Source organism: Sinohyriopsis cumingii, chromosome 14 (genome assembly GCF_028554795.1).
Source record: "Sinohyriopsis cumingii isolate HCF-2022 chromosome 14, ASM2855479v2, whole genome shotgun sequence".
Classification (NCBI taxonomy): domain Eukaryota; kingdom Metazoa; phylum Mollusca; class Bivalvia; order Unionida; family Unionidae; genus Sinohyriopsis; species Sinohyriopsis cumingii.
Window position 1 is genome coordinate 67,961,569 of NC_142974.1, and position 25,498 is coordinate 67,987,066.

The 25,498-nt window shown below is 35.7% G+C and overlaps 1 protein-coding gene across 1 annotated transcript in view; it reads left to right on the forward strand.

The window, feature by feature from the left end:
* Positions 1-25,498, forward strand: part of LOC149784063 (uncharacterized) — a 74,744-nt gene that overhangs the window by 43,946 nt on the left and 5,300 nt on the right. Inside the window, exons 10-21 of the mRNA XM_089932162.1 lie at positions 2,456-2,797; positions 3,378-3,495; positions 4,109-4,288; positions 5,008-5,044; positions 5,573-5,845; positions 6,450-6,500; positions 13,974-14,116; positions 14,504-14,693; positions 14,984-15,103; positions 17,426-17,580; positions 18,446-18,568; positions 19,248-19,362. Of these exons, the coding sequence (XP_089788288.1) occupies positions 2,456-2,797; positions 3,378-3,495; positions 4,109-4,288; positions 5,008-5,044; positions 5,573-5,845; positions 6,450-6,500; positions 13,974-14,116; positions 14,504-14,693; positions 14,984-15,103; positions 17,426-17,580; positions 18,446-18,568; positions 19,248-19,362 (1,847 nt within the window). The remainder of the gene's footprint in view (positions 1-2,455; positions 2,798-3,377; positions 3,496-4,108; positions 4,289-5,007; positions 5,045-5,572; positions 5,846-6,449; positions 6,501-13,973; positions 14,117-14,503; positions 14,694-14,983; positions 15,104-17,425; positions 17,581-18,445; positions 18,569-19,247; positions 19,363-25,498) is intronic.

Below are 25,498 nucleotides of genomic sequence, written 5' to 3' on the forward strand. Positions count from 1 at the left end.
CGTCATTAGACACCATCTCCACAAAATGTATCTGTCCCTTTCTGTATTTGGAGGGTATCACTTTATCATTAATTGGATTATAACGATTTCTGTACAGTGTCAAAAAAGCAAGACTGTAATTCTCTTCCAGGATATTTCAATTTTGCATGTCAATGGCCATCTATCTATGCGACCGATCAACGTGGAAGTTCAAAAATTCAAGAGCTTGTGGGGATGGGTTCTTCGCAACAAAACAATATTTAACACTTAACATTGATATTTTTATTAGAAAGACGGACACCCGTCCATCGTCCTCTTTATTACCCGTTCTAACTTACGATATTCAAATTCCAATGGCTATGGCGATGTAACTAGGCATTTTTCAAGACAGAATTATGGAGTTTCGTCTGACCCAAAGTCCATATCAAATGGCAACGCTTCAGGCGTTCAAGATGTTTCAACATTATTAAGAAAACTCTTTAACACAATGAAAGCATCGTGACCAAAGCGATTTCGTAGACATCATAACTTTCTGGAGTAGTTTTTGCATAAATAGTATCGGCTGTTTATTCCATATAAACTGTCTGAATCTTGATGGCAATGAATACATGGCTAGCCTAGAAATTGTATATCAAAAAATGTACATCATATATTTCATGTTTATTCAGATGTACACTGTAACAAAAATCCTCAGCAAGTTTGTATTTCCTGATTTAGGAAATAAATCTTGTTCGGAAAGAAATAAGATTGTTTTAGCAAACAGTCTTAAAATAAGAACGGTTTACTACTACAAGATTGTACTCAAACTAGACTCAGAACCTTGTCCATCTGGATAAGTACTTCAAAAGAGGAACAAAGTATTCATATTTTGGGTACATAAACGATATTTGGTTTGCGGTAACAACAGTAATTTGAAATATAACATGATTAATGCTTTATACAAATCAGTGAAAGGCTGATTGTAAGTTCTAAAGGACAAATACTACATTCTTCTCTTAGAATGATCGCAAAACAAGGGATATTATACGAACATATTTCAGAGGCCAGTGCATGTTCATGACATATATTTATTATATATTATTTTGTTTACTCCGTTAACTTTACAGTGTCTTTACAGTATTTCTCCATACTGCACTCCTTCATACTGCACGACACGTCTGTATACAAATAGTATAGTCTGTTAAGAAGTACTTTTGATTGTAAGCAAACACCAGAGTGTAGCAGACACCAGGGTGTTTGATTTATTAGATTTGTATGTAGATATCCTGATCTATCTGTTTGTTTTATTTGAAAGAGTTGACAATATGTGTGAGTTCATTAAGTTACAGAAGAAACTTTCAACCAAGCAGACCAATAAATATGATATCCGCAATGTTCACAACAAAACAGGTACACGCAGTATGGAAAATACTTTTCTGTGGTTTAAATGGTTATTTACGAGAAATTTTCATAACTATTAGCGTATCCGATGGATCAGAATATGAACCGTGCTCACATGTGTATATAAAGATAGTATAGATAGGACATAAACATAGATTGAATTTAGCAATAACAACAAGAAAAATACATAACTTTTGGCATCTTGAATTTCCTCAAAATTTACTTACTTAATTATTTCTGTCAATCAGGATTACATGGTTTCTAAAAATGGATACACATGGCGAAGTTGTACTGTAATTTAGACTACATTTCCATCAGAAACCACATTCCAAATTCTTTTTTGCTGCCCTACCCCCAAGGAACTGAATTTGATATCGTCTAGCAAACAATATTTAATGATGCATGTTTTGGAGAATTTCAATTTTAAAAAAATCATGTCTTTCCCGCCTTATGATTCCAAACAATTAATAACATACCAAAAAAAAAAAAACCGACTGTGCCGCTGCATCAAGGCCAGTCCCTACAGTCATATGAACATCGTACGGAATTAACCCAGGTAATAAATCCAGTCGATTGCGACTCGAAAAGCAGAATTTACTTTAATCAACAGAAATTCAAAATCCCTCTATTCCAGGCCATTTATAAAAGTTGTTCCATGCTGCATTCATTCGCAATAGATTCCAAATTCCAATTTTGAGTAGCGGAAAAAGAGATATATTTTAACGAATGACTGAGCGCACGATACGAAACCAAGAAATTTATGTGGTCGTTAGGCGGTGCTATGTGCCCATGAAAAGTGTTAACGTGCATTGTTCAATAGACGGTTGTGTATATACTTCGGAATCCAGGATACATTCAATAACATTTTTCTGGTAGTGTGTCATTTGTTTTATTTAGGCTTGGGACGGAAAGGAAATGAGTATATAAATTAACGATTACTACATTTGTATAAAAAAAATATGAACCTATTTTTTTCTGACAAAATACTGCACTACTATATTTTACCAAACAAATGCTTTAACCTATGCATATTGCAATCTCCAAAACAAACAATCAGTATGAAATTATTTCTTTCAAATTCCTACTAAATGAACAGATTTGTCTACCCTGGATTTGATGACAATGATGGTGAAAGAACTATCGAAGAAAAGCCTAACAAGAATGGCATAGTCCGCTTTGAGGTGAATGCTATTTACACAGATGACACTGATGAACCGGTTAATGGATGGATTAACGTCAATGGACTATCTGAAAGTCATAGATTTAGTGCAATGCTCAGAGATGGGAAGTTCGCTCGAATTTGGGTGCGAGCACACGATGTTCTCAACAATACTAAGGCTGATAAGACAGAAGTTCATTTTGATTCCACGCCACCTTATTTGTCAGACGACTTTGCTTTTCTCAGGAATCAAAACGGGACCTATAACCACACATCGAGGTATAATACATTTTAGACAAAATATCGAAAATATATTCAGCTGTTCTTATTTTGTTAATGAAACTTACCGGTAAGCGATTTTTGTTATATAACGTCTCTGAATCAGGGGCCATAAACTACCCAAATAGTTAACTATTTGAAAGTATTGTTAAAATCAATTATAAACATCCTTATTTAGTTCTTTTTATTGTATAAACTTCCTCGAATCATGTCATGTCATGGAAATAACCTTTACGCATTTAACCTTTGGTTCCGAAAACAACTGAAACCAAAATTGTTCATAGATGATACATTCTTATATAAAATTGGACTCTATTGATTTTATAATAAAGCGTTTCACATTATGTTCATGATTAAGGCATACAACAAGAAGTTAAAGAACTGAAAAGAAATATTTGAAATACTTTTAAACGCTGAAAATTAGAGCTCGCGTTTTAATGGCGTTATTAATTTTAGATCCGGAAGTGATAATAAACAGCTTAAATTTCTAACGATTCTTTTCGATGCATTTAACAAATCATGGAATTTCTTTAAAACATATCATACAGCAAGAACAGCACGATAGTTGTCTCTCTTATAGACTAACGTTCGATGCATGGGATGCTGATAGTGGAGTTCATAAGATCGGATTCACGCTGATTCGAGACGATACAAGGCACATTCAGTACAATGGTTACGCCGCTGCGTCAGTGAAAAACGTGAGTAATGTAGGAGACACTATCATTTGCATCTCTGTTGCATGCGAACTGATTGTGTCAAACATTAATCTTCCAAAACTCAAGAGGATGCGTTGTAAGAGATAACCTAATTTACTTGTATGAAACGTTTGCTTACTAAACATAAGAATAAACAATAAGTACTTCACACATGTGTCAAGAAAATGCTTATCAATCACCCAAAATGAGAACCCTTCTAAGTGTTTGTCCGTCGATGCATTGTTAAATTTGATTTTCATTTGTAGTATTTATACCTGTTAGAAATTAAAAACTAAAATATCAATTGAAACGATGTGGATATTGATTATTGTATTTTATTACATACGCGAAACAAATTCCCATTATTCCTTTCTTAATTAGGACTAATATTCAACATTTTGATATATCTAACAGAGATACAATTGTAGTTTAGCCGACGCTTCGTGTGCGCCGTTTAAATGGACAATCGAACCATTCGCATTCAGAATCCGAAGCTGTACATAAGCTGGCTTATGAATGCGAAGGTGGAGTTGAACCGTATAATCGTGACAGCATACAACAAAACTATGCCCAAAAATACTTTCAGCGCGACTGTATGTGTTACCTTTCTTTATAGATATCCTGCAAAGCTCACGAATGCAAATGTGTCCTTGAGAAGTGCTTCATAGTTGCTCAGAATTTGGAGCTGGACAATTGCTGGTTTATGATGGCCAAGGAGGACTTAGACAAAGTAAACGTCACTGTTGAGGTCACAGTTTACAACCAAGCACTGTTAGAGACCACGTTTAGCGTTACCGTGAGTATCCTAGCGTCATATTGTGAGAGGATCTCGAAACAAAGAACATTCTTTAAAAGCAGCCGTGCTTATCTTATTTCCTTTACAGTTTGTACCCCAAATGCAAATTTCGAAATGATAAAATGGGGACAACGTTTGGCTAGTCCAATCGACGGTCTTATTTAACCACTTATATTTTTTGTTCTATTCTGTGCTAAGAAAATAAAAGACATTAAAAGGGAGACAATGACAGTATAACATGCAGATTGAATGAGACTAGTTTTGTGATTGTGCCTCCTGCTGCTCTTTATAATCTATTTTTAAATCAATGAGGTATTAAAATTCTTTTAAGCACTATAGCAAAAATGGAAACAAATAATTTCTTTTTAATCGAACCATTGCACTAAAAAAGGAAAGTTATTTTTTAGTAACGTATGCCTCGACTTCATGATGTCACTGTAATATCATGTATACATATTGTGTATTTATAGTTCATCGTATGCTCTAAATTTACAAACGGTTCTGTATAAAAAATATACATGTTTGAATGTATCAATCAAATGAACCACAGTATTATATAATTCTCCATTATGATATGAGAACAAACAATATATTTCTGGAAAAAAGAGCTTTTAATGCAGCGATATCACCTACTATTTTTCAACATTCAAGCAGTTAAAATTGCTGCATAAAGGAATCGTTCCTTCATAAAATAAATCGTTTTTTTTTCTTCTTTGTAGGTTGACAAAATACATGAATTGAATGGCCTTGAAAAATGTAAGTAATCTCACCAAAATTTTGACAGTCTTTTCTTCAGTAATTTGAAGACTAATGTTCAAAAAGTATTGCTCTGAATTGAGAGAATGAAGAGAATATTGTATTCATTTCACAGTGAGACTGAGTTCAAATAAAAGTAATCGCCCAAGAACATTTCTATAATATTGGTATTCATCTCCTCTACCATTCTCAACGCATACAAATAATTCATTGAGATAAGGTAAGACTTCATTTTAGATTGCATGCTCATTACAGCCAAATTAAAATATACATGTATTTTAAGCATAAGCGATCGTAGGTGTCTCATGTACAAAAATGGAAAAACATACAAAATCACAGATAGTGTATGAGATGGTTACTAAAATCTACGAAGGACTTCAGCAGTTGGTATGTTTCAAATTAAAACACTTTTCCGGTTCTCTCAAATAAATATAACTAGAATTGTTGGCAGAAAATAGGCATTCGCATATACGGTATCGCTCTACCTTTCTCCAACAGTTAACAATTTATTTGCATACATTGTTAAAGATTCTGGTCCAACCAATATACGTGTAACTAAAAGTACCGCAAATAGCGTTCGGCTTGAATGGGATCTTCCTGAAACCGAATCCTGCTACGGACGGACGGATATCGTGATCGTACTGTATACACAAGATGGCTCAACCAAGGTTTACACTGTCAGCAGACACACCAGATTTGTAGACATGATCGGACTGGATGCATCGCAGGACCACAACGTGGTTTTCAGTCTAGGGTTTGAAGGGCAGAGACTTGGAAACATGCCTTACACGTTCCGCACACGTTAGTAAACTTAGCTTATTAATGTATACTCAGAATGAAACTGCCATTTTACATACGTTTTCTAACTGCCTCATCTTTTATCTACAACATATCTTATAATGGATAACGCCATCGTGATGTAATTGAAATTTAATTTCTCGTATGTATTATATTTGTGTGCAACTATGTTTATAGTCAAATGAATGATGTCAGAAGAGTAATGTAATAAATGTCGAGGTATACATGGAAGGAGGTAAGATAATAACTTTAATTGCATACAATCGGTTTGATTTGCTTTACCTTTATTTAGTCTTTAATTTCTAATGTTGTGTTTAATTTATCAGCATTGTACACCTTATCAAAATAGTCCAACTATGAAATAAAAATGAATTGTACTAGAAAAGAAACATCAATAGCAAAAGCAACTGAAGTCATATACCAATTCATCTTTATTATTGCCTTCTCTTTCAACTAGCGAACGTCACTTTGTTCCCATTCTTCTTTTCTTTCTTTCTTTCTTTCTCTCGTTGTTTCTTTCGTTCTTTCTTTCTTTCTTTTTCTCTTTCTTTCTTTCTTTCTTTTTTTCTTTCTTTCTTTCTTCACTAAATATTCTTTATATTTAAAGCCGAGGAAGATAAATCAGCGTCAATCGGAGGAATTATTGGAGGTGTTATAGGTATGTATGTATGCATGTATGTATGTATGTATGTATGTATGTATGTATGTATGTATGTATGTATGTATGCATGTAACACCAACATTAAATTCACACAATCAGTACGAAACCTAATTGTTATTCTGGACAGTACTCTTACATTGCACCAACATGTTATGAACATATGCAAGGCTGCATATCTTGAGCTGAGACGCATCAGCTCAATTCGCAAATATCTTTCAGTTGATGCCACTAAAACACTTGTCTGTTCATTAGTACTTTCAAGACTGGACTATTGTAACTCAATTATGTCTGGTTCATCTCAATATCTGCTCCAGAAACTTCGAAAAGTTCAAAACACAGCTGCTCGGATCATACTTAGAGTACCACGATCAGAGCACACCTCCCCGCTGCCCTGTACCCTACACTGGCTATCCAGAATCAAACACAAAATGTGTTCTCTGTGCTACGTTTCACTGTCGGACTCTAGTCCAACATACCTATCCGACCTCATCCATGTGTACACACCAGCAAGATACTTACGCTCCTCTTCTGACAATCGTATGTTCATTATTTCCACTATGAAAACAAAGTTATATGGACAGCGTTCTTTTGCATACCATGGGCCAGTAACGTGGTATGAACTGCCCACTGAACTTAGACACAAAGACACAGTGATCACATTCAAGAGGGCTCTCAAAACTCACTTATTTCGACTGCAATAACAAAGTTAACGACCTAATAATATTTCCTACTTTAAATATTATCAGCATGTTTTTTAAAAATGTTTTCTAATTTCATGTTGTTTGTTTTTGTAATCATATCATTATATGTGTTTTATCTTATAGGTGTTGTCTAATGTTGTAAAGCGCTTAGAGCTTCTAGGCGCTATACAAAGTCCTCATTATTATTATTATTATTAGTATGTATGCATGTATGTATGTATGTATGTATGTATGTATGTATGTATGTATGTATGTATGTATGTATGTATGTGTGTGTGTGTGTGTGTGTGTGTGTGTGTGTATGTATGTGTATTTATTTATGGCAAGTGCAAATAAATTACCAACGAGCTTTTCCGTCTTACATAAACTTTATAATTGAAGTAATTCTAAAATTTTACCAAAACTGTTACGTGGTCTAGTTGCAGTTCGATGAATTTGTTTATTGATGATGCCTTATTGTTAAAATTACGAGTTGCACTAGTAGTTGATAAATGGGGGTTCTGACAACTCTCATCATTGTGTGATGGAAGGTGGTTCTGACTAACTTTTTCCCTTAGATGAGTTCTCCTGTTTACGTGAGATGGGCTCACTTTTTTCTGATGAGGGTTCTGGCTCACTGTTTTCCTTACTGTGTGCGATAATGTCCATGAGAGAGTGTGTGAATACCATCGTTAGAGCAGCATTTGTCCTTGAAGGACCATAGTTCATTTTTATTGATGAGTTGTGATCGCAAGGTTCTCGTGGAATAGTAACGTAAATATCCATGTAATGACTCTGTGTAATAATCGATGGTGGCAATGTGACCGATGACCGTTTTCTTTTACTCCTTTGACTTTTGTCGGGATAGCATCATCGTCGAGTGCAATGCAATACATTTTGGATCGAAATCCTATACATTCTGTGATGGGTATTCCACAAGTTTCATCTTTGAACTTTCCACGTTTCTTTTTATTGTCTTTACAGTGAAATGGGCTTTTTTCTGGATAATTGCTAAGATCAAAGATTAATGAATAAAGAAATTTTTACCGAAGTCCGTCCTGGTATTGGCGCGTTGTTGTGTATTGAAGCCGACGTAGTTTTAGTTGTTGTTGTTGTAGGGTTTAACGTCATTTTTCAGCACACGATAGACTATACATGGCGGCCAGTAGTAATGGTGGAGGAAGAACCCAGGAAAACCCCGGGAAGAACCACCGATCCACGAGAAGCTACTGGCAAGCTTTCTCACATACCCACATTGGCTGAATACGAGACTCGAACCCACGCAGACAGAGGTGAGATGGCAGTGATCCGTAACGCACAGCGTTTTAAACCACTCGGCCACTCGGGGCCCCGAAGTCGCCATAGGATTTCATCCATGGAGATTTGTTTAAACTTGAGAGCTCGACGAACTTGCCTAAGAACGACTCCATGCTGAAGAGGATTTTTCTTCGAGTAGTAAATGATGTATCATGTATTGTGTCTTTTAATGGAAAATGAGTACGAGTTTTTGATCTTGGCATCTCCGATGTCAAATTGTGGTTTTTATGTCCGAGTCGTTGAGGAGAATGCATGGAGGGTGTATTAAAGATTAGTTCAGTGCAGAAGGGACGATCGTTATGACAGTCGTGGAGATGTATTCGCCAGCCAGCGATACCTCCAGATCGGAAGCTCCCACATGCTGAGAAGACCCGCCGCTGACGAAGGAAGTCCGTATAAACTCATGCCACCCATGTTGAGATTTTCCGTCATCGTGCCACCCGTTAATGACGGATAACTTACGTCGGTGATTGGTGAGATTGTGGCCTCTCATGTTGAGATGACCAGCCATAGTATCTATGACTGACTTTATCATCACTCGACAAGGAACTACTTTCCGATCCAATCAGCGTCCCAAAGGAGGTGTACGACTTTTGATATAGTAAAACATCAACACACTTTAGATCTGATCGGATCATGCTGACCCAACGTCAAGGGATATCTATCGCTAAGCATAAGAAAGCTCGGAATGCCTTCTTCTAAATTTGTCTGCATCTCAACTATCCAAACAAGGAGGATTATCGGACATTTGCTAAAGGTCATCGTTGGATCGTTATTGCTAGGATTGCTTGGCCTCGGAAAAGGACTCCAGCTGACAGGAACCACGAGAGGCAAGGGTATGAGAAAAAAGGTCTTAGGCAACTTCGATCTCAAACATCTCCTAGGATCCAGCGTTTCCCATTTCAGAGGTGTATTTTCTCAAGATCAACTTGTTAAACAGATGACACCCATTGAGAGCTTTGCCATTAACCTGCAAAATTATTATGATGGGTCGCCATCGTGAATGACCCTCATTCGAACGATATAGAGTATTTCGATTCTTTTGGTTTACCTCCTCCCGATGATTTCGTGCGCTATCTCCACACAGTGTCTGAAGGATCAGTGTATAATTCGATGTAACTACAACAACGATAGCATCTGTGGATAGTATTGAGTCGATTACATCCATCAAAGGCATCAAGGACACTCTCTCGTCGGGATCGTGTTAGGTCTACAATAATATCCATTCCTCATATAACAGTTATGGACTCGTGGTGCCTCAAGTGTAAATCCAAAACGGAGAGAATAGTCCCCTTCGAGGTGGTCACCCAAAATCATCGCCACATGATCAAATCGAGATGTGCTGGTTGTGGGTCTAAAAAGCACACATCATCGTCGGTAATGTGTCATAACTTTGTATACAACATGCACCATTGCAGACACTGCGATCTCGATACAAGCTGCAAAGACCTTCGCGTATAAAGAAATGTGTGCGTGGGAGACTGTAAAATATGTGGACATCGACAAATTCTCAGAGGATCCATGGATATCCATGCTTTCATCGAACACTTCCCCTACCTCGTGGTGGATGGACGTTACCAGGACTTAAATACACAGGGCCGTGGAATCCTTTAGAACAATAAATGGATAAACACGATCAGCCACTACCAGGCCAGGAACCCTACAACGGTGTTGATGCCATCGTGATGCATCACGATATCTGTTAATCAGATCATCCCGACGATAAAGCGGGATGCGATCGAATCATGCTGAGGGACTTAAAGGCACTAAAGCCTATACATTTCAGAGAACGGATAGATCGCGTTCTCGTGCCTGGCATCATTTTCACTAAACATAAGTTGGGCATTGGCGTATCAGAATATCCGGCCATGACATTGCTGACAGAGGAACTGCATAAACCCGCACGCATGCATTTTCCACAAAGCAGAGCCATCGCTATAGACGCAGACGAGATATGTTCAGCAGATCTCGTTGATATGATAGATTACAGCGCGTACAAAGATCATTTCCATTTTCTCATGACCGCCATCGATGTCTTTAGTAAATACGCTTGGGTCAATGTTCTCAAAAACAAAAATGGAACACTCCATTGTGGAACCGCTGCATTAAAATCATAGGTCCACGAACATCAAATAAACTCTTGGTGGATCACCGAAATGAATTTTATAACAAAACAGTCTCAGAGTGGCTAAAAACCGTTTAACAGAGCTTTCAAACATCTCATGTTGAAGAAATTAACCAACGCTAATGCCAAACGATGTTTAGATTTCCCACCAGATCTCGTCGACTACTACAATCGTACCTGCCATCGAAGCATTCGAATGACTCCAGCGGAATCCCCTTCCAAAGATCAAAAACAGAAGGTCGTAGAGGCCTTATTTTTCGATCCAAATTGAAAGTAGAGAATCACTTCAGAATCAGCAGACAAAAATCCACGTTCGTGAAAAGGTACACTCCTTACTAGACCGAAGAAATCTTCGTCGTCGATGCCGTTCAAAAACCCATACCTATTAATAACACCCTCAAAATTTCTTCAGGCGAAACCAACCAAGGGTCTTGCTACGAGCAGGAATTACAAAACCAAAAAGCCAGGACGTCTTTAAAGTTGACAGAGCCATCTCTATCAAAGGGAATAAATCACTCATCAAGTGGTTTGGCTATCCTGAACAATTCAACCCATAGATTAACACCGCTTCCTCGACTAGGATAGCGCCTCCGAAATAATCGTATCGTACTCCGAACCCAAAATTCTTCCCAGAGACTGTCCTACATTTCGAGGTATGCTCTTGAAGACCCATCTTCTCAAAGATACGCTTGAACACATCCTCAATTTGTTATGAAGTTCGCACGATCAGCCAACTGAACTCCAGTCACATTATTCAGCCAATAATGAAAGTCATTTCGCTGAGACCCCGACAAATGAAAACGCTTCAATTTATTTTTGATGTAATACTGCTGAATGTATCGCTGCACTGGGCGTTGATTACTTTGACTACGCCTCTTCAGTCATTTTCCTCCTCATCTCTCTCTTCACAATATATCATCTCAGGCACATAATTCAAATCCGTACGCTATCAACTCCTTCGCACGCTTTAACCACTCATGAGACTCCTCCTCACTTAATTCAGACTCTGGGTCCTGACTCTCCTTACTGAGTCCCAACCTATCTACACTCCAGGGGAAGCACAGAAGAGACATTCTATTACAAAAGCACAATTCTAAAAGAGTGAGTCAGAATCCCCATCGGTAAAACGTGAGCCAGTCTCACGTAAACAGGATAATCCATCAAATAAAAAAAGTGAGCCAGAACCCCCATAACCCAGTAGTGTAGCTTTATAGAGGCTCTTCTGCTCACTCCTTCATCACACAGTGATGAAAGTGAACCAGAATCCCCATTTTCAGCTACTTGCACATCAAATTGTAAAGTACTAGAGTGGAGAAATGCTCACACATATATCGCATTTTTGTTTAAAGCGGGCAAGTTCAAACTTTAGCAAAAAAAATTGTTTATCTTTTACCCGCAATTTGTTAGTTTTCACTCCATGACATTTTCCATTTACAACAATATCACTAATAACAATATATTGGTGATTATGATGCACGTTCCACTTTCTATTCCAGTCTCTTATCTACACGCATATAATAATAAGTATACAATAAGTGTAATAATAGGTATAATTATAGGTTACTGCATTTGTATTGGAAAATATGAACGAGGTTTTGGATGGAATACTGTACGAACTTGTGAGTGCAATATATCCTTCCGAAAAAGCAGATTCATATTTTCCCATACAAATGCAGTAACCTTTTTATTATATGCTCATGTTTTTTATTCTACCTAAGGTTTAATTATATAAACAAAATACACCAGAAGAAACAATGTAAATGAATGAATGCCGTATTCCAAACTAAATACACAAGTCCAGATTTGTCATTACACAATGACATCATTATTAATGCGCACATAACTCCACCCAGATAAATTTGAACTTAGTCGCGCGCTCGACAGAACTTTCGAAAGAAAATGGCGTGTCTAGTTAAAATTGAAATTTGCAGTCATATTGTGAATGAATGCGCATTGCAACAACTTTTCCATTTGATCTGGAATGAATATCTTTTGGTATTTTGTTTCGATTCAACGAACGTTTGTGATTTTGGACTGGATTCATCTGTGCAAATTATACATGAAATACATCGGATTGAAGTGGCGGGGGAGAAGCGTGTTTACGTCTGCAAATGTGTTTCTGTTTCTGCCACTGAATGTTTGAAATCATAACGTGGGAAAAATATGAAGTCTTTCAATTGCAATTATCAAAAGGACGCTATGGAATTCGATGCTTATTTCATTTTGAGTGCAGTAAGGAGGATGCAATTGCACTTATCATCGAAATTACAGTATATGCCTTGTCACTTGTATGTTATTTGTAAGGACATAATCTTACGTCTTTTATATAATGTAGCTAGCCTAAATCCGTAACATTGTATCAACGCGGAATGTGCCAAAACAACTTGGTTTTATTGCAGTCCACGAAACATGTTTTAGTTCATTCAGAAACAAATTTAAACAACCACAACGTAAAGAGCCTCTTACGCGAGTGTATATGATTTGTTTACAAATCAAAAGTACGTCTGCGTCATTGTTTGTTTACAATAGAAAGTAGTTCCTTTATTCACGTGAATGCTATATGTGTATTGTCGCGCGCGTTCAGTATCGGGGAATATTGAACGATTCTGACAATATAAAGTTAACAGGGAAAAAATGAGCATATAATAATGATAATTATACTGATAAGTACACATTATGTACAACCAGCTTAATATTATTTACCGTTTGCCTAGCGACTGACTTCTTGTGCACATCGACTTCTTACCTTTTACCTTGTTCTGCTCTCTTTTCCGACTGAGAGCACAACGTGTTGATCAGGTTGCTGGTGCATGAGAGCTGGTGTCGGTTTGTTCTGGTTCCGTTGTACATACATACATACATTATATATATATATATGTGTGTGTGTTTGAGTGTTTATGTGTTTGTGTGTGTGTGTGTGTGTGTGTGTTCAATGATATACCTCTGTCATACTGCATTAAAGCTTTTGGATAGAGATCAGAAACACACGAAAACACTACATAAGAATCTAGCGATTTAGTGCAATCAACATATACTTTCTGTACATTTCTGCTTCGCACGATCGAACGTACACTTCGTGTTAGTGAACTTAAGGTAAAGGTTGCTGACTATGCTGAAGACAAATGTTAGAAACAGAAATGAATGCAATATAAACTCGATCACTCGAACATCTTTATCTCGAATTATTGGCGTCATTAAAATGACACGTTACATCCTGCAAAGCATTTGCTCCTCTACAACCTCCAAAACTGAACAAAATCAGAAACTACAGCAAACTCCCGTGGGCCTCAAAACTGTTATCTTTTGATGTTCGATTATATAACAATAATGCTTTTATTTCAACTGCAGCTGCTGCAATCATCATTGCTTTGGTCATAGTAATAATAGTTTTGATTAGAAGGGGGAAGCTTGAGCCTGTCAGAGAACGCTTACGTCCAATGACTGTCCGAATCAGAAACACGATCAGGAGACGTTCAAAGAATGCATATGCCGTGAGTAAATTTCTGTTGATGTGAAATATTTTTCATTGCGGAGGATTGTGTAATTTATTTATTCAGGCGATGGATGTGAATCTGACTCGCAAACTAAAAGTACGATCGCATTTAAAGATGTAAGAGTTTTGAACACATATTGCGTGTTGTGAGTTTCATGAGCAACTTCTGTGCTTTGAGTTTATGTAAATTGCAAAGCATGCACCGGTGACACGGTTCTTATAACGTCATATTGACATATATTGACCTCTTCAAATTAGTCATCGCTCAGTATGTAATTTTGCATAATATGCGAAAAGAACAAAAATAAGTAATTCAGAATTTACATATTACAATTTATAGGCGATATTAATGACAATAAACAGTAAGTTTGGTTATTTTCTACAGAAAAGTGATGAGGACGAGATGTACATTTACGGTGGAATGAATTTTGATGAACGCCAGTCTTGGCACATGAGTCGAAATAACGTCATTCTCGAAAGTCTTCTGAAGAGTGGTCATTTTGCCAACATATTCAAAGTGTCCGTGACTTATGACGCAAGGAATCAAGAAAGTGCTGTCGCCAAGTGCCTGAAGGGTTATAAATTTTCTCCCTCTATCTACCTCTCTCTGTCTCTCTGTCTCGGTCTCTCTCTGTCTCTCTCTCAGAGTTAGGTATTCCTTATTTCATATTATAATTTGTTCAGTGTACAGTCGTGCTCCAACGTTATATTTTTTGAAAAGTTGGTTTTGTGCCAAGCCTAATGATAGCATTAGAAAATATAATGACAGCAGAAATACTTGCAAATCGTTAATTATATGCTTATTCAATTCGTATGGAAGTTTGAAATTAAAACAAAATATTTGTTTCAAATTTCTCTTCAACAGAGGGCTACACTAACAGAGACAAGGAACTGATGATGGCAAAAATTAATTTTAGCGGCACTCAGCTTGTAAATCATCCAAATGTTCTAAGGTTTATTGGGGCCGTTGTAGACGACAATGACAGTAAGTTACCAAATCGTTAAATTTGTCCAGGAGAAATATAAGCATTACTTTAATTGTTGTAAAAGTTGTATATTAAAAATTGTCACGACTACATATTAATGCACGTGCATACATGCATGTCAAGCAAACAAACTACATAAAGTTTCCTTCGGAGTACAATTAATTTTAAAAATGCACAATGATTATGACAAAATATGTTGCGTTTGACTACCATTAGCTGTAGAAGGAATGTTTGAAAATATTTTTAAATCAGATAAAACGTTGTTGAACATACGTATACTTGTATAAATGTATATAGTTGAACATCACGACAACACAATCCTTGGTATATAAGGTTGTTCTATCCCAGCCTGTATCTCATCTGAATTCAAACAATCGTTTTAGCAATGTACAATCTGCATATCACCGTTGCCACAGTACTGAAATTACTCTTCTAAAAGTAGTTAATGACATTCTCACTGCTTTGGATAGCGGAAAGATTACAGTCCTCACCCTCCTTGATTTCTCTGCGGCATTTGACACAATATACCATGATATATTACTTCACCGTCTCCAGAATGTATTTGGCATTTATGATACAGCCTTACTGTGGTTCAAGTCCTACTTGGTCAACAGGACACACATTGTGACTGCAAATGGAATACACTCCAGCCCAGTTGATCTATGTTGTGGTGTTCCACAGAGGTCTGTTCTTGGGCCTGTTATCTTCATTCTATACACTCAGCCGCTCTCAAGACTATAAATCATCATCCAGTGTCTCACCAATTGTACGCTGATGACACGCACATATACAAATCTAGCCACCCAAATGAAGTTGATGCTACCATCCAAGGTGTTGAGAGGTGCATTTCTAATGTGAAATCATGGATGACATGTAACAAGCTGCAGATGAATGGTGATAAACCTGAGGCCATTCTGATCACAACACAAAGACTTTCTACTTCACATCCTTTACCTCAAAATATTATTATCAGCAACACCAACATTAAATTCACACAATCAGTACAAAACCTAGGTGTTACTCTGGACAGTACTCTTACATTGCACCAACATGTCATGAACATATCCAAGGCTGCATATCTTGAGCTGAGACGCATCAGCTCAATTCGCAAATATCTTTTATTGATGCCACTAAAACACTTGTGTGTTCATTAGTACTTTCAAGACTGGACTATTGTAACTCAGCTCTGTCTGGTTCATCTCAATATCTGCTCCAGAAACTTCAAAAAGTTCAAAACACAGCTGCTCGGATCATACTTAGAGTACCACGATCAGAGCACACCACACTGAATATCCATTCGATCCAGAATCAAACACAAAATTTGTTCTCTGTGCTACCTTTCATTGACGAACTCTTGTCCAACATACCTATCCGACCTCACCGATGTGTACACACCAGCAAGATACTTACGCTCCTCTTCTGACAATCGTATACTTATTATTCTCACTATGAAAACAAAGTCATATGGACCGAGATTTTTTTTGCATACCAGGGCCGAGCAACGTGGAATGAATTGCCCACTGAACTTAGACACGAAGGCCGAGTGGTCTAAAACGCTCTCCGTTACGGATCACTGCCATCTCACCTCTGTCTGCGTGGGTTCGAGTCTAGGATTTGGTCAATGAGGATATGTGAGAAAGCTTATCAGTAGCTTCTCCTGGGTCGGTGGTTCTTCCCGCGGTTTTCCTGGGTTCTCCCTCCACCATTAATACTGGCCGCCATGCATAGCCTATCTTGTGCTGAAAAATGGCGTTAAAACCCACAACAACAACAACAATATATATATATGCAGCCTTGGATATGTTCATGACATGTTGGTGCAATGTATATATACAAACACACACACACACACACACATATATGTATATTACGGAATAGACTCGATACCACCTCATCGCTATTGCTCAACATGACTGATGCCTATCTTGAATGAAGGATCTGAACTTGGGACACTTGTTTATAGCCTTTTCATGATATATATATTAGTCTGAGTCGATCGAATATCCTGATTAGCAAAATACTTCAGGTCTTTCCATGTAATCTTCATTTAATAAACTGGTAGCTGCATAGTAGCTTCGTCTCCTTTATCTGTACCATCAGCATCAGTAACAATCTTGTAAGGAGTAGAAAAATGGGTTGAAAGTTCTTTTCGTGTTGGTTGCGAATGTCATTGATATTTACAGGTCGTTAAATACAAGTATAACAAGTCAAGCAGCAGAGTTTCATGAGAGTTCCTGAATCGTATGTTTATTTTATATTTCGTTTCTTCGACGTAATCACGATAATACTGTATTAAATAGCTATGTTCTACCTTTTCCAAGTTGGTCCATTCATGATATACGAATATTGTGAAAATGGAAGCCTAAGAGATTACCTGGAAAGCCAAAGAAATAACGTAACCATGGAATTGCAGGAGAACCTATACCGCTTTGGATTGGATACCTGTAAAGGAATGGAATTCCTTGTTTCCAAAAAGGTTGGTATAGTATGAATGTTAGGCTATACGGATCGTTTCCATAATCTTTCATCTTACATCTCTGTTCGTACGTAATTTATGCGAAAATGGCACCTTCGCAAACATCTAATAAACATCAGCTCAGTGAATTAATGTCAAAAATGTGCTGTACTTAAATACATGAACATATTGTTCACAGTTTCCTTGGATATATTTCGTCCCTATTTTATCACTTAACAAGTCATAGTACTTCGACAACTTCAGAAAATGTTTTTTACAAGGAAGATCAAAATAAGTATGCATGCATGTATGTATAGCATCTGGTGTGTAATGCCAGGTATGAAGGCATAGAAAACGAAAATAAACCCAAGATGGCGTAAATTCCTAAAAAGAAAAATCAAAGACCCTTTCAGCTGCAACAACATGACTGGACATATCCCAGTGCAGAAAGGTTGCCTTAATTAGTCGCCTTTAACGACATGTGGGAGGGCTGATCGGGTCAATAGCCCACAGTGAAGATTATAACACTTCTCCTTTTCACTTAACAGTAGGTTGATAAATAGCACCACCAACATGACATACACAAATTAATAAAATACCTTCACGCTAAGCTCAATAAATAAATAAATACAATAAAATGAAATCTTTGTAATGAATAGTTTCTTCATCAGTTGGTTTCGCAACGGTCTTACAAGAAGTTTTCCAATGCTGAAGTCTTTACATGCAATCCGTAATCAATCCGTATTCATTGTTCTTTATCCGTAAGAAAATGTGAATCATTTCATTTCTCAAGCTTTCATCCCATAATCTAAACAAATGCCTAGGCGTCTCTTCTCTTGCACAGTGCTTGATTTGAGATTCTATTTTATAAACTTAACTTTCCCAGATTGTTCACCGTCGACTTGCTGCTAGAAACATTCTCTTGAACGTCTTAAATGAAGTGAAAATTTCCGGGTTCGGACCTCAGAATTTTGAACTGAATGATAGCGATAACGAGTCGGGAAAGAAGGTCGGTATTTTCTTAGCAGATACAAAGAAAGGAAGCAATATATATATATATATATATATATATATATATATATATATATATACGCTCTTCACCTTTTGCCATGATGCTTTTCTTTATCACATCTTTTCTCATTGACCGATTTTCACTAATTTAGCCCACTCTTGTCTTTTCAAAGAATCCCCTGCCTAATTTATTAAAATATTTCAGTGCTCTTTCCACATATTTCAAACGATAGAAATTCTCTCTCTCTCTCTCTGTCTCTCTCTGTCTGTCTGTCTGTCTGTCTGTCTCTCTCTCTCTCTCTCTCTCTCTCTCTCTCTCTCTCTCTCTCTCTATATATATATATATATATATATATATATATATATATATATATATATATATATATATATATATTCAGCCCTGATAAATCTTCTTACTACTGCCTGAAGTAAAATGGTTTGGATAAGTCGTATTTCATATTGCTAATTATACAATTTAATTTATGTTATCGCTCATTAGCTTCATAGTACCAGATTATATACGTCTAACTGTTGTTGGAGAGCTAAAAAGATTTATATATAACAGGATCACATAAGACTCGTTTGGCTTCTTCCTTTCCCACTGCTGGTTTGTCATCATGATCACCATTTATTTATTTATTTATTTATTTATTTATTTATTTATTTATTTATTACAGGAGAGGATTCCAATAAAATGGATGGCACCGGAGTGTATGGACAGCACTGCCGGTGCTAACGAGAAGAGCGATGTGTGGTCATATGGTGTCGTCCTGTGGGAGATATTTAGTCTCGGTAAGTCTTTTATCTCGTTTTTCCCAAGATACATAAGTCAGAACAGAAATAAAGGAACAAACAAAACGCATGACATTGTACAACATTATATAAATCTGTTTACTTAATAACCTCTGTAGCATCGAACGAATCGGTTTCATTAGATGCTTGACTCTCCTACTCTGTCACGCACCTATGTATTGTTACGACTCTACGGTCTTAGACTAAGTAAGAGAAATATGAGAAACAAACGAGCTTCGTAAAATCAATAAATTTATTTATCAAAATTAAACAGTAAAGTAATTGAGATGAAAGTACAGTTTTGTGAACTAAATTCTACTGATCCTAAAAGTTATATCCACAAGTCCATAAATATCGAATGTTCTGAATGAATTCCAATATTTAATGGGCTAATGTTCAAATTGCCTTGAATAGGTTTATGTGTGAACATCTTTGTTGACTAACAATGGTGTAATCTAGAATGTATTTGAATGAATTCAAAATAATCCCCAAATGGTGATTTTGTCTAAAGAATCAATGAGCACGTTGTAATTAAAATGAATAACTTTTAATAAACGACTCCTCTCAGATTATATAAGGAAACAGCTGAAAATGATTTCAGAGACTGATTTCATGATATATTGATAAGGTTTTATTATGTAATAGACTGATCTTATGATATATTGATATGATTTTATTATGTAATAAACTGATCTTATGATATATTGATATGGTTTTATTATGTAATAGACTGATCTTATAATATATTGATATGGTTTTTTATGTAATAGATTGGTCTTATGATATACTGATATGGTTTTATTATGTAATAGACTGATCTTATTATATGAATAACTAATTTTGTTGAAAAAGTTTTATACAAAACACCTACGACAAAAATAACATGACCATGATGTTCTTCTAAGGTTCGATTCCAGAATATTCTAAATTGTAGACAGTGCTAGACCTTGAACTCAAATATAAGTAAATAACTAATTCAAAAATGATAACAGTCAGGTATACCAAATCTACTCGACCCTCAATCACGGACAATGGTCAAGCACCCAAAAGAAATATACTCTGTCAGGTTCCATTTTTTTGTATTCTGCCTGTTACGCACTCCGCTACTCGCACAACTAACTATTAATTGAGGCCGAGTACCAGAGAAAACTAATGTTCCGACCGTGGATAGCAAAACAACTTTTTTTTAAAGAATCTATAGCCTAGTTAATTCCTCCTGCGAACGGTTGTGCATTATTTGCAGTTCGATATTGCTTATAGACAACTATATGCAAGGATATACGTTATATGTTTGACACTGTTGAATATCTTCACTACTGAATACCTTTATCTTCTCTAAGAACTAAAAGATGGATCGTACTGTCTCCATAATAAAATAGTATATTTTAATATTATAGTTGTTTCATTTCCTAAATTATATAAATTCTTAAGATTGATAGCGTTTACCAAAGCAGAATCATTAAGTTATTGTAATCAATTATTCACCTGCATTGGTCAGTGCAGTATGTTGATAATGTATTTGAATCTTTATATACAGTCAATTACGTTTCTCTGTTTGTAACGAGCGAATATTCATGAATTAAAAAGTTTGGTTCAATTCCACGCATTACATGATGAAAATTGGTACAGGATATTCATGTTATTGTTTTCTTCTCTGGTTTATAATGTTAATATTATAAAAGTAATGTTTAAAAATTGTACATTTCCTCGAAAGACATTTTATTCCCAATTATATATATATATATATATATATATATATATATATATATATATATATATATATATATATATATATATATATATATATATATATATATATATATATATATTTGTATTTGCAAATTGTTGAAAACTTGATATGTTGTCTCTTTCAACGATCTGTCCATATGTACTGAATGTATGTGAAAGAATGCAAGTGAAATATCAAATAACCTTGATGTAAAAGCAATCCTATGTTTATTTTGAAACATCAAATACAAATAATGACATAATTAAGATTTCCTGAAATAGTGCGTCCTTGTACATTTCGTGAAATACGATACTTCGTCCCAGTAGTAAATGATCGCAGATAACTACCTTATAATGTGAGTAACGCCCAGATATAACCTATTATATCCAATGTCTAAAATAATAGTATAATGTGAGCAGCACTGACGTAACCTACTGTACTAGATGTCTAAGATAATGTTACAATGTGAGTAGCCCCAGGCATAACCTACTTTATCCAGAGTCATGTTATAATGTGAGTTGCATCCGGACATAACCTAATATATCCAATTTATAATGCAATAGACTGAAAAAAACTAACTTCAGGATGCTATGTTACAATAAAAAATTATAACGAGACTCTTTATCATCGTGTTCCTTTTGACCTTGTAAATGTAAACAATGTCTGGTTTGAGCCTTTATCCACAAAGAAAACAGATATTAACTAAAAGGTGATTAATTTCAAGTAATTCTAGGTATTACGTTCATTGGTCATGAATTTGTCGACTGTAGTTTAGTATTGTAGTTCAGTGAAACACATGTACCCAAATAGGGTATGTCTCGGCTCCGCAATGGTTGTATGAGTGCCAACTAACAAAGGTGTATTTTTGGTTTTAAACAACTATTTGAGAATGATTTAATAAATGACGATGTCGTTAAGGAACCGATTTCGCATGCGCACGAGGTGGCATATTGCCGTGTTACAACACCTTAAATGTTTCTCCTTTCCATATTAACTGATAATATATCTATATTGCATGCGTCATGAATAATCTTATTTTAGACTACTGCTAATATTGATTTGCTTGACGTAAATGTACCTTGAAGTACCTTGCTATTTGTCGCCTGCATTTGAAGCTTTCGTTGCAACATATTATGTTGCAGTTTGTTTTTCACTGCAGCTGGCTGTCTCGCTTGCCTATTTATGTATTAACTTAATGTCAACAAAAGTGGGTAACTATATTAATGTTACATTGAAATGTCGCTCAAAGTGAATGTATTATTTTAATAAACGGACTACCCAGTCTGGACCTCAGCTTCCGGTAGGTGAAACATTTAATTGTTTTAGGTCTTCTCTTTAATTTTTTAGTATTGTAATGTTCTGATATCACAGAATGTCTCGAAATCAGTTTGGTAATGTCTACTATCATGTTACGTGAAATACATATTCAGTTCTAAATTCAGATTTACATAATGGAAGAAATTTTGTTTCACCATTCAAGTTCTCATCTAAAAGGAAGAAAACTGATTCCATCACCTCTTCTAATGAACTGAATGGATTGTACTGATTGATTAAATTCCAATGCTTATTATATTTTGGACAGTTAATTAAGAAAACTATGCTTACTGTGTAGTTTCATGGAAATTCCATTTCTGAATCATGTCTAAAAACGATTAATATGTACATGTTACGCATTAAAGAATACGATAAATAATCTTTTAAGTAGTTTAGACGCTAGATGCAATTAATATGATATGTGCTTCTAATTCTTAATGTACAGCCGTCTGATTCTCAATGTAGACTTTAGAAATTTAGTCGATATTTGAGGCGGCGAATTTTTATCCACGATGCTTATACTTGTATTTCACCCCGAATCAGCTGAAAGTTAAATTGTTGTGCCTATCTGGTGACGGTTTATACGGAACAATACATGAATTCCTCCGTAAACAGTTTTTCACACGCATGGTTACTCAGTACAAGACTTAATTCCCGGACTATCAAATGGAGAATATGAGAATGAATTGGAAGATAAATCCAACACCTTTCTTGAAACTATGCTGTAAACATAAGGTTCTATTTAGGTGAAGCCTTTATATTAAACCGTTCGTCACTTGGTGTTGTTATAGTTAAACCGGAAGTCAAGATATGAGATTTTCGTGCGCAAGCTATTGGCAGACCTTACCGTATAATGCATGACGATTACTGAATGCACTAGAACATGAATATTTACCTTAAACTTCCTTTAATGCATATTTGTGCATGACTGAACATAACTGATGTTTGTTTCGTATTTGCGCGAATGAGTTCCCACCAGAGGCTCTGGGTGGCAGTACATTGCTTGGCAATGTTTGATTACCGCATACAGTAAGATACCGTAGTCAGTACAACATTAATATTAACAGTGTGCTATATCGTTTTGTTTGTTTTTTTCCTTTTCCTTTTGCTTTATTTTATTTGTTTGTATGTTTTTTTGCATGTACATTATTAGAATGTGCGACTGGCATCTTATACCGTCAAGCAAGAAGAAATTGCGTTGTTTGTTTTCTGTTGTGTACGATAGTGAAAAATCACCGAATGAACTATATGATTACAATCCAATCTAGTATGTGGACACAATCCAATCGATTATGTGGATACAATCCAAGTAGGTATTATGTATCAGAGGATACATGTCATTTTAAAGTTCTTGAAATTTTTCTCTGTTTGCAATACTTTACAATTCCTAAGACTGTTGTAAGATGAGTGACAGATGCTGTTTTTGTTATTAGGGCAACAATTCCAAATAATCCAACCACATGCTTCTTTTTGTATGATTATTACTGAACTCAGGTAACTATTATACGATCACACTAGTTACACTATGGTTAGTAATAAAAGAAAACTTAGTTGGAGTGGAAGAATAAAGTGAGTTCTGATATCGTTAACGTACTCCGATTCTCTCATTCACCCTCACTACTAACTGATTATATCAGGTATTGAAATTATTACCTTATTTACAGCTTGTAGGATATGTGGATTGTTTTATTATATAATACATTTTCATGTTTACAATCCTACATTAAAAATATCTAAGTGTAATCCAATGGAACATCCGGTCTTAAACATTGTAATTTATCCGAAATATATTCTGAGATATTGTAACAACTCTCAAAGGTCTTGCTATTAATATAATCCATATGTAGACTGAAATCTAACTGTTATAGGAAAACCTTTGGTTAGTTCTATATAGGTACCTCGATGCAATCAAAATTAGCTCCCTTTCTCCTCCAGTAACGTTACTCAGGCACATTTTGCTGGTGACAATTGTTGGGATGAATACGGCTATAGTTCTGTATTTGCTAAATATTAGCACCGACACTTATCTTTAATACAAATAATAATCAAAATAAATATGTATTCATAAAATTTTCTACTTTTTTTAATCGTTTTTCCTTCAAATACAAACTCGGAGAATAGGATCAACTGTTCTAAATATCGTAAATGTCGGCGACAAAGTAATGAAGTAGGAATTGCGAAAAAGCTATCCACATATTAAAATGCGATCCGAAAAGCGATCCACATATTAAAATAACTACGATTTGTTTGAAAATTAATTTGCATCACTTACTATGCCTTCAACCTTTTCAAATGATCACATTTCGCAAATCCGGACCAACAGATTTGTCTAGGACGGAAAGTGTGATTTGTCATGGGTAACAAGCAACTTGTTTCGTCATGGTTACTTGAAATCACGTGATACATATTGATTATGATAATAACAAACACTGAAGTAATATAAAATTTGTGGGCAAAATTGCACATTTCTTTATTCATTGGTTGCTACAAATTAATCACATGTTCGGCAATGTGAAACAGCCGAAAACTTCAGTATTCGTATATCATGTTTTCCAGTTTCATTCAGAAATTATAAACCTTGGTAAATACAGTAACGAAAACTTGCTTCTTTGTACCTAGTGATATAGTGAATATCACAAAGAAATTAAGTGACGATAACATAAAGCCAAAATTAGCTGGAGTTAACGAAACTCACTCTCGTATCATATCAATGAGTATTTTCTTATAAAATGATACACAGCTCTTATTGCCAAATGACTCTCGACTTGAAGAAACGTGTTACAATTACCTTGTAAAATGACGTACAATGCATCAGCAGTCAAAGATTACTGGATCAATAATGTTTTTATCTTCGCATCATGCTTTGGTAGAACTTGAATATAATCCTTTTCGTCATAAAATCAGCATCAATACTGAAAGGCCATGTTAGGTCATAAAAATGAAATGATTCGAGTGACAAAATCTATTTCGGTTGCATGCCTCGTTTGCTGATATAGAGCTCGATTCACTCCTCCATACATCTCAATTAATATAAAGTCCAAATTTAAAGTCTTATTTCCGTGACGTATCGTAGATGGAAACCATCTTAATCAT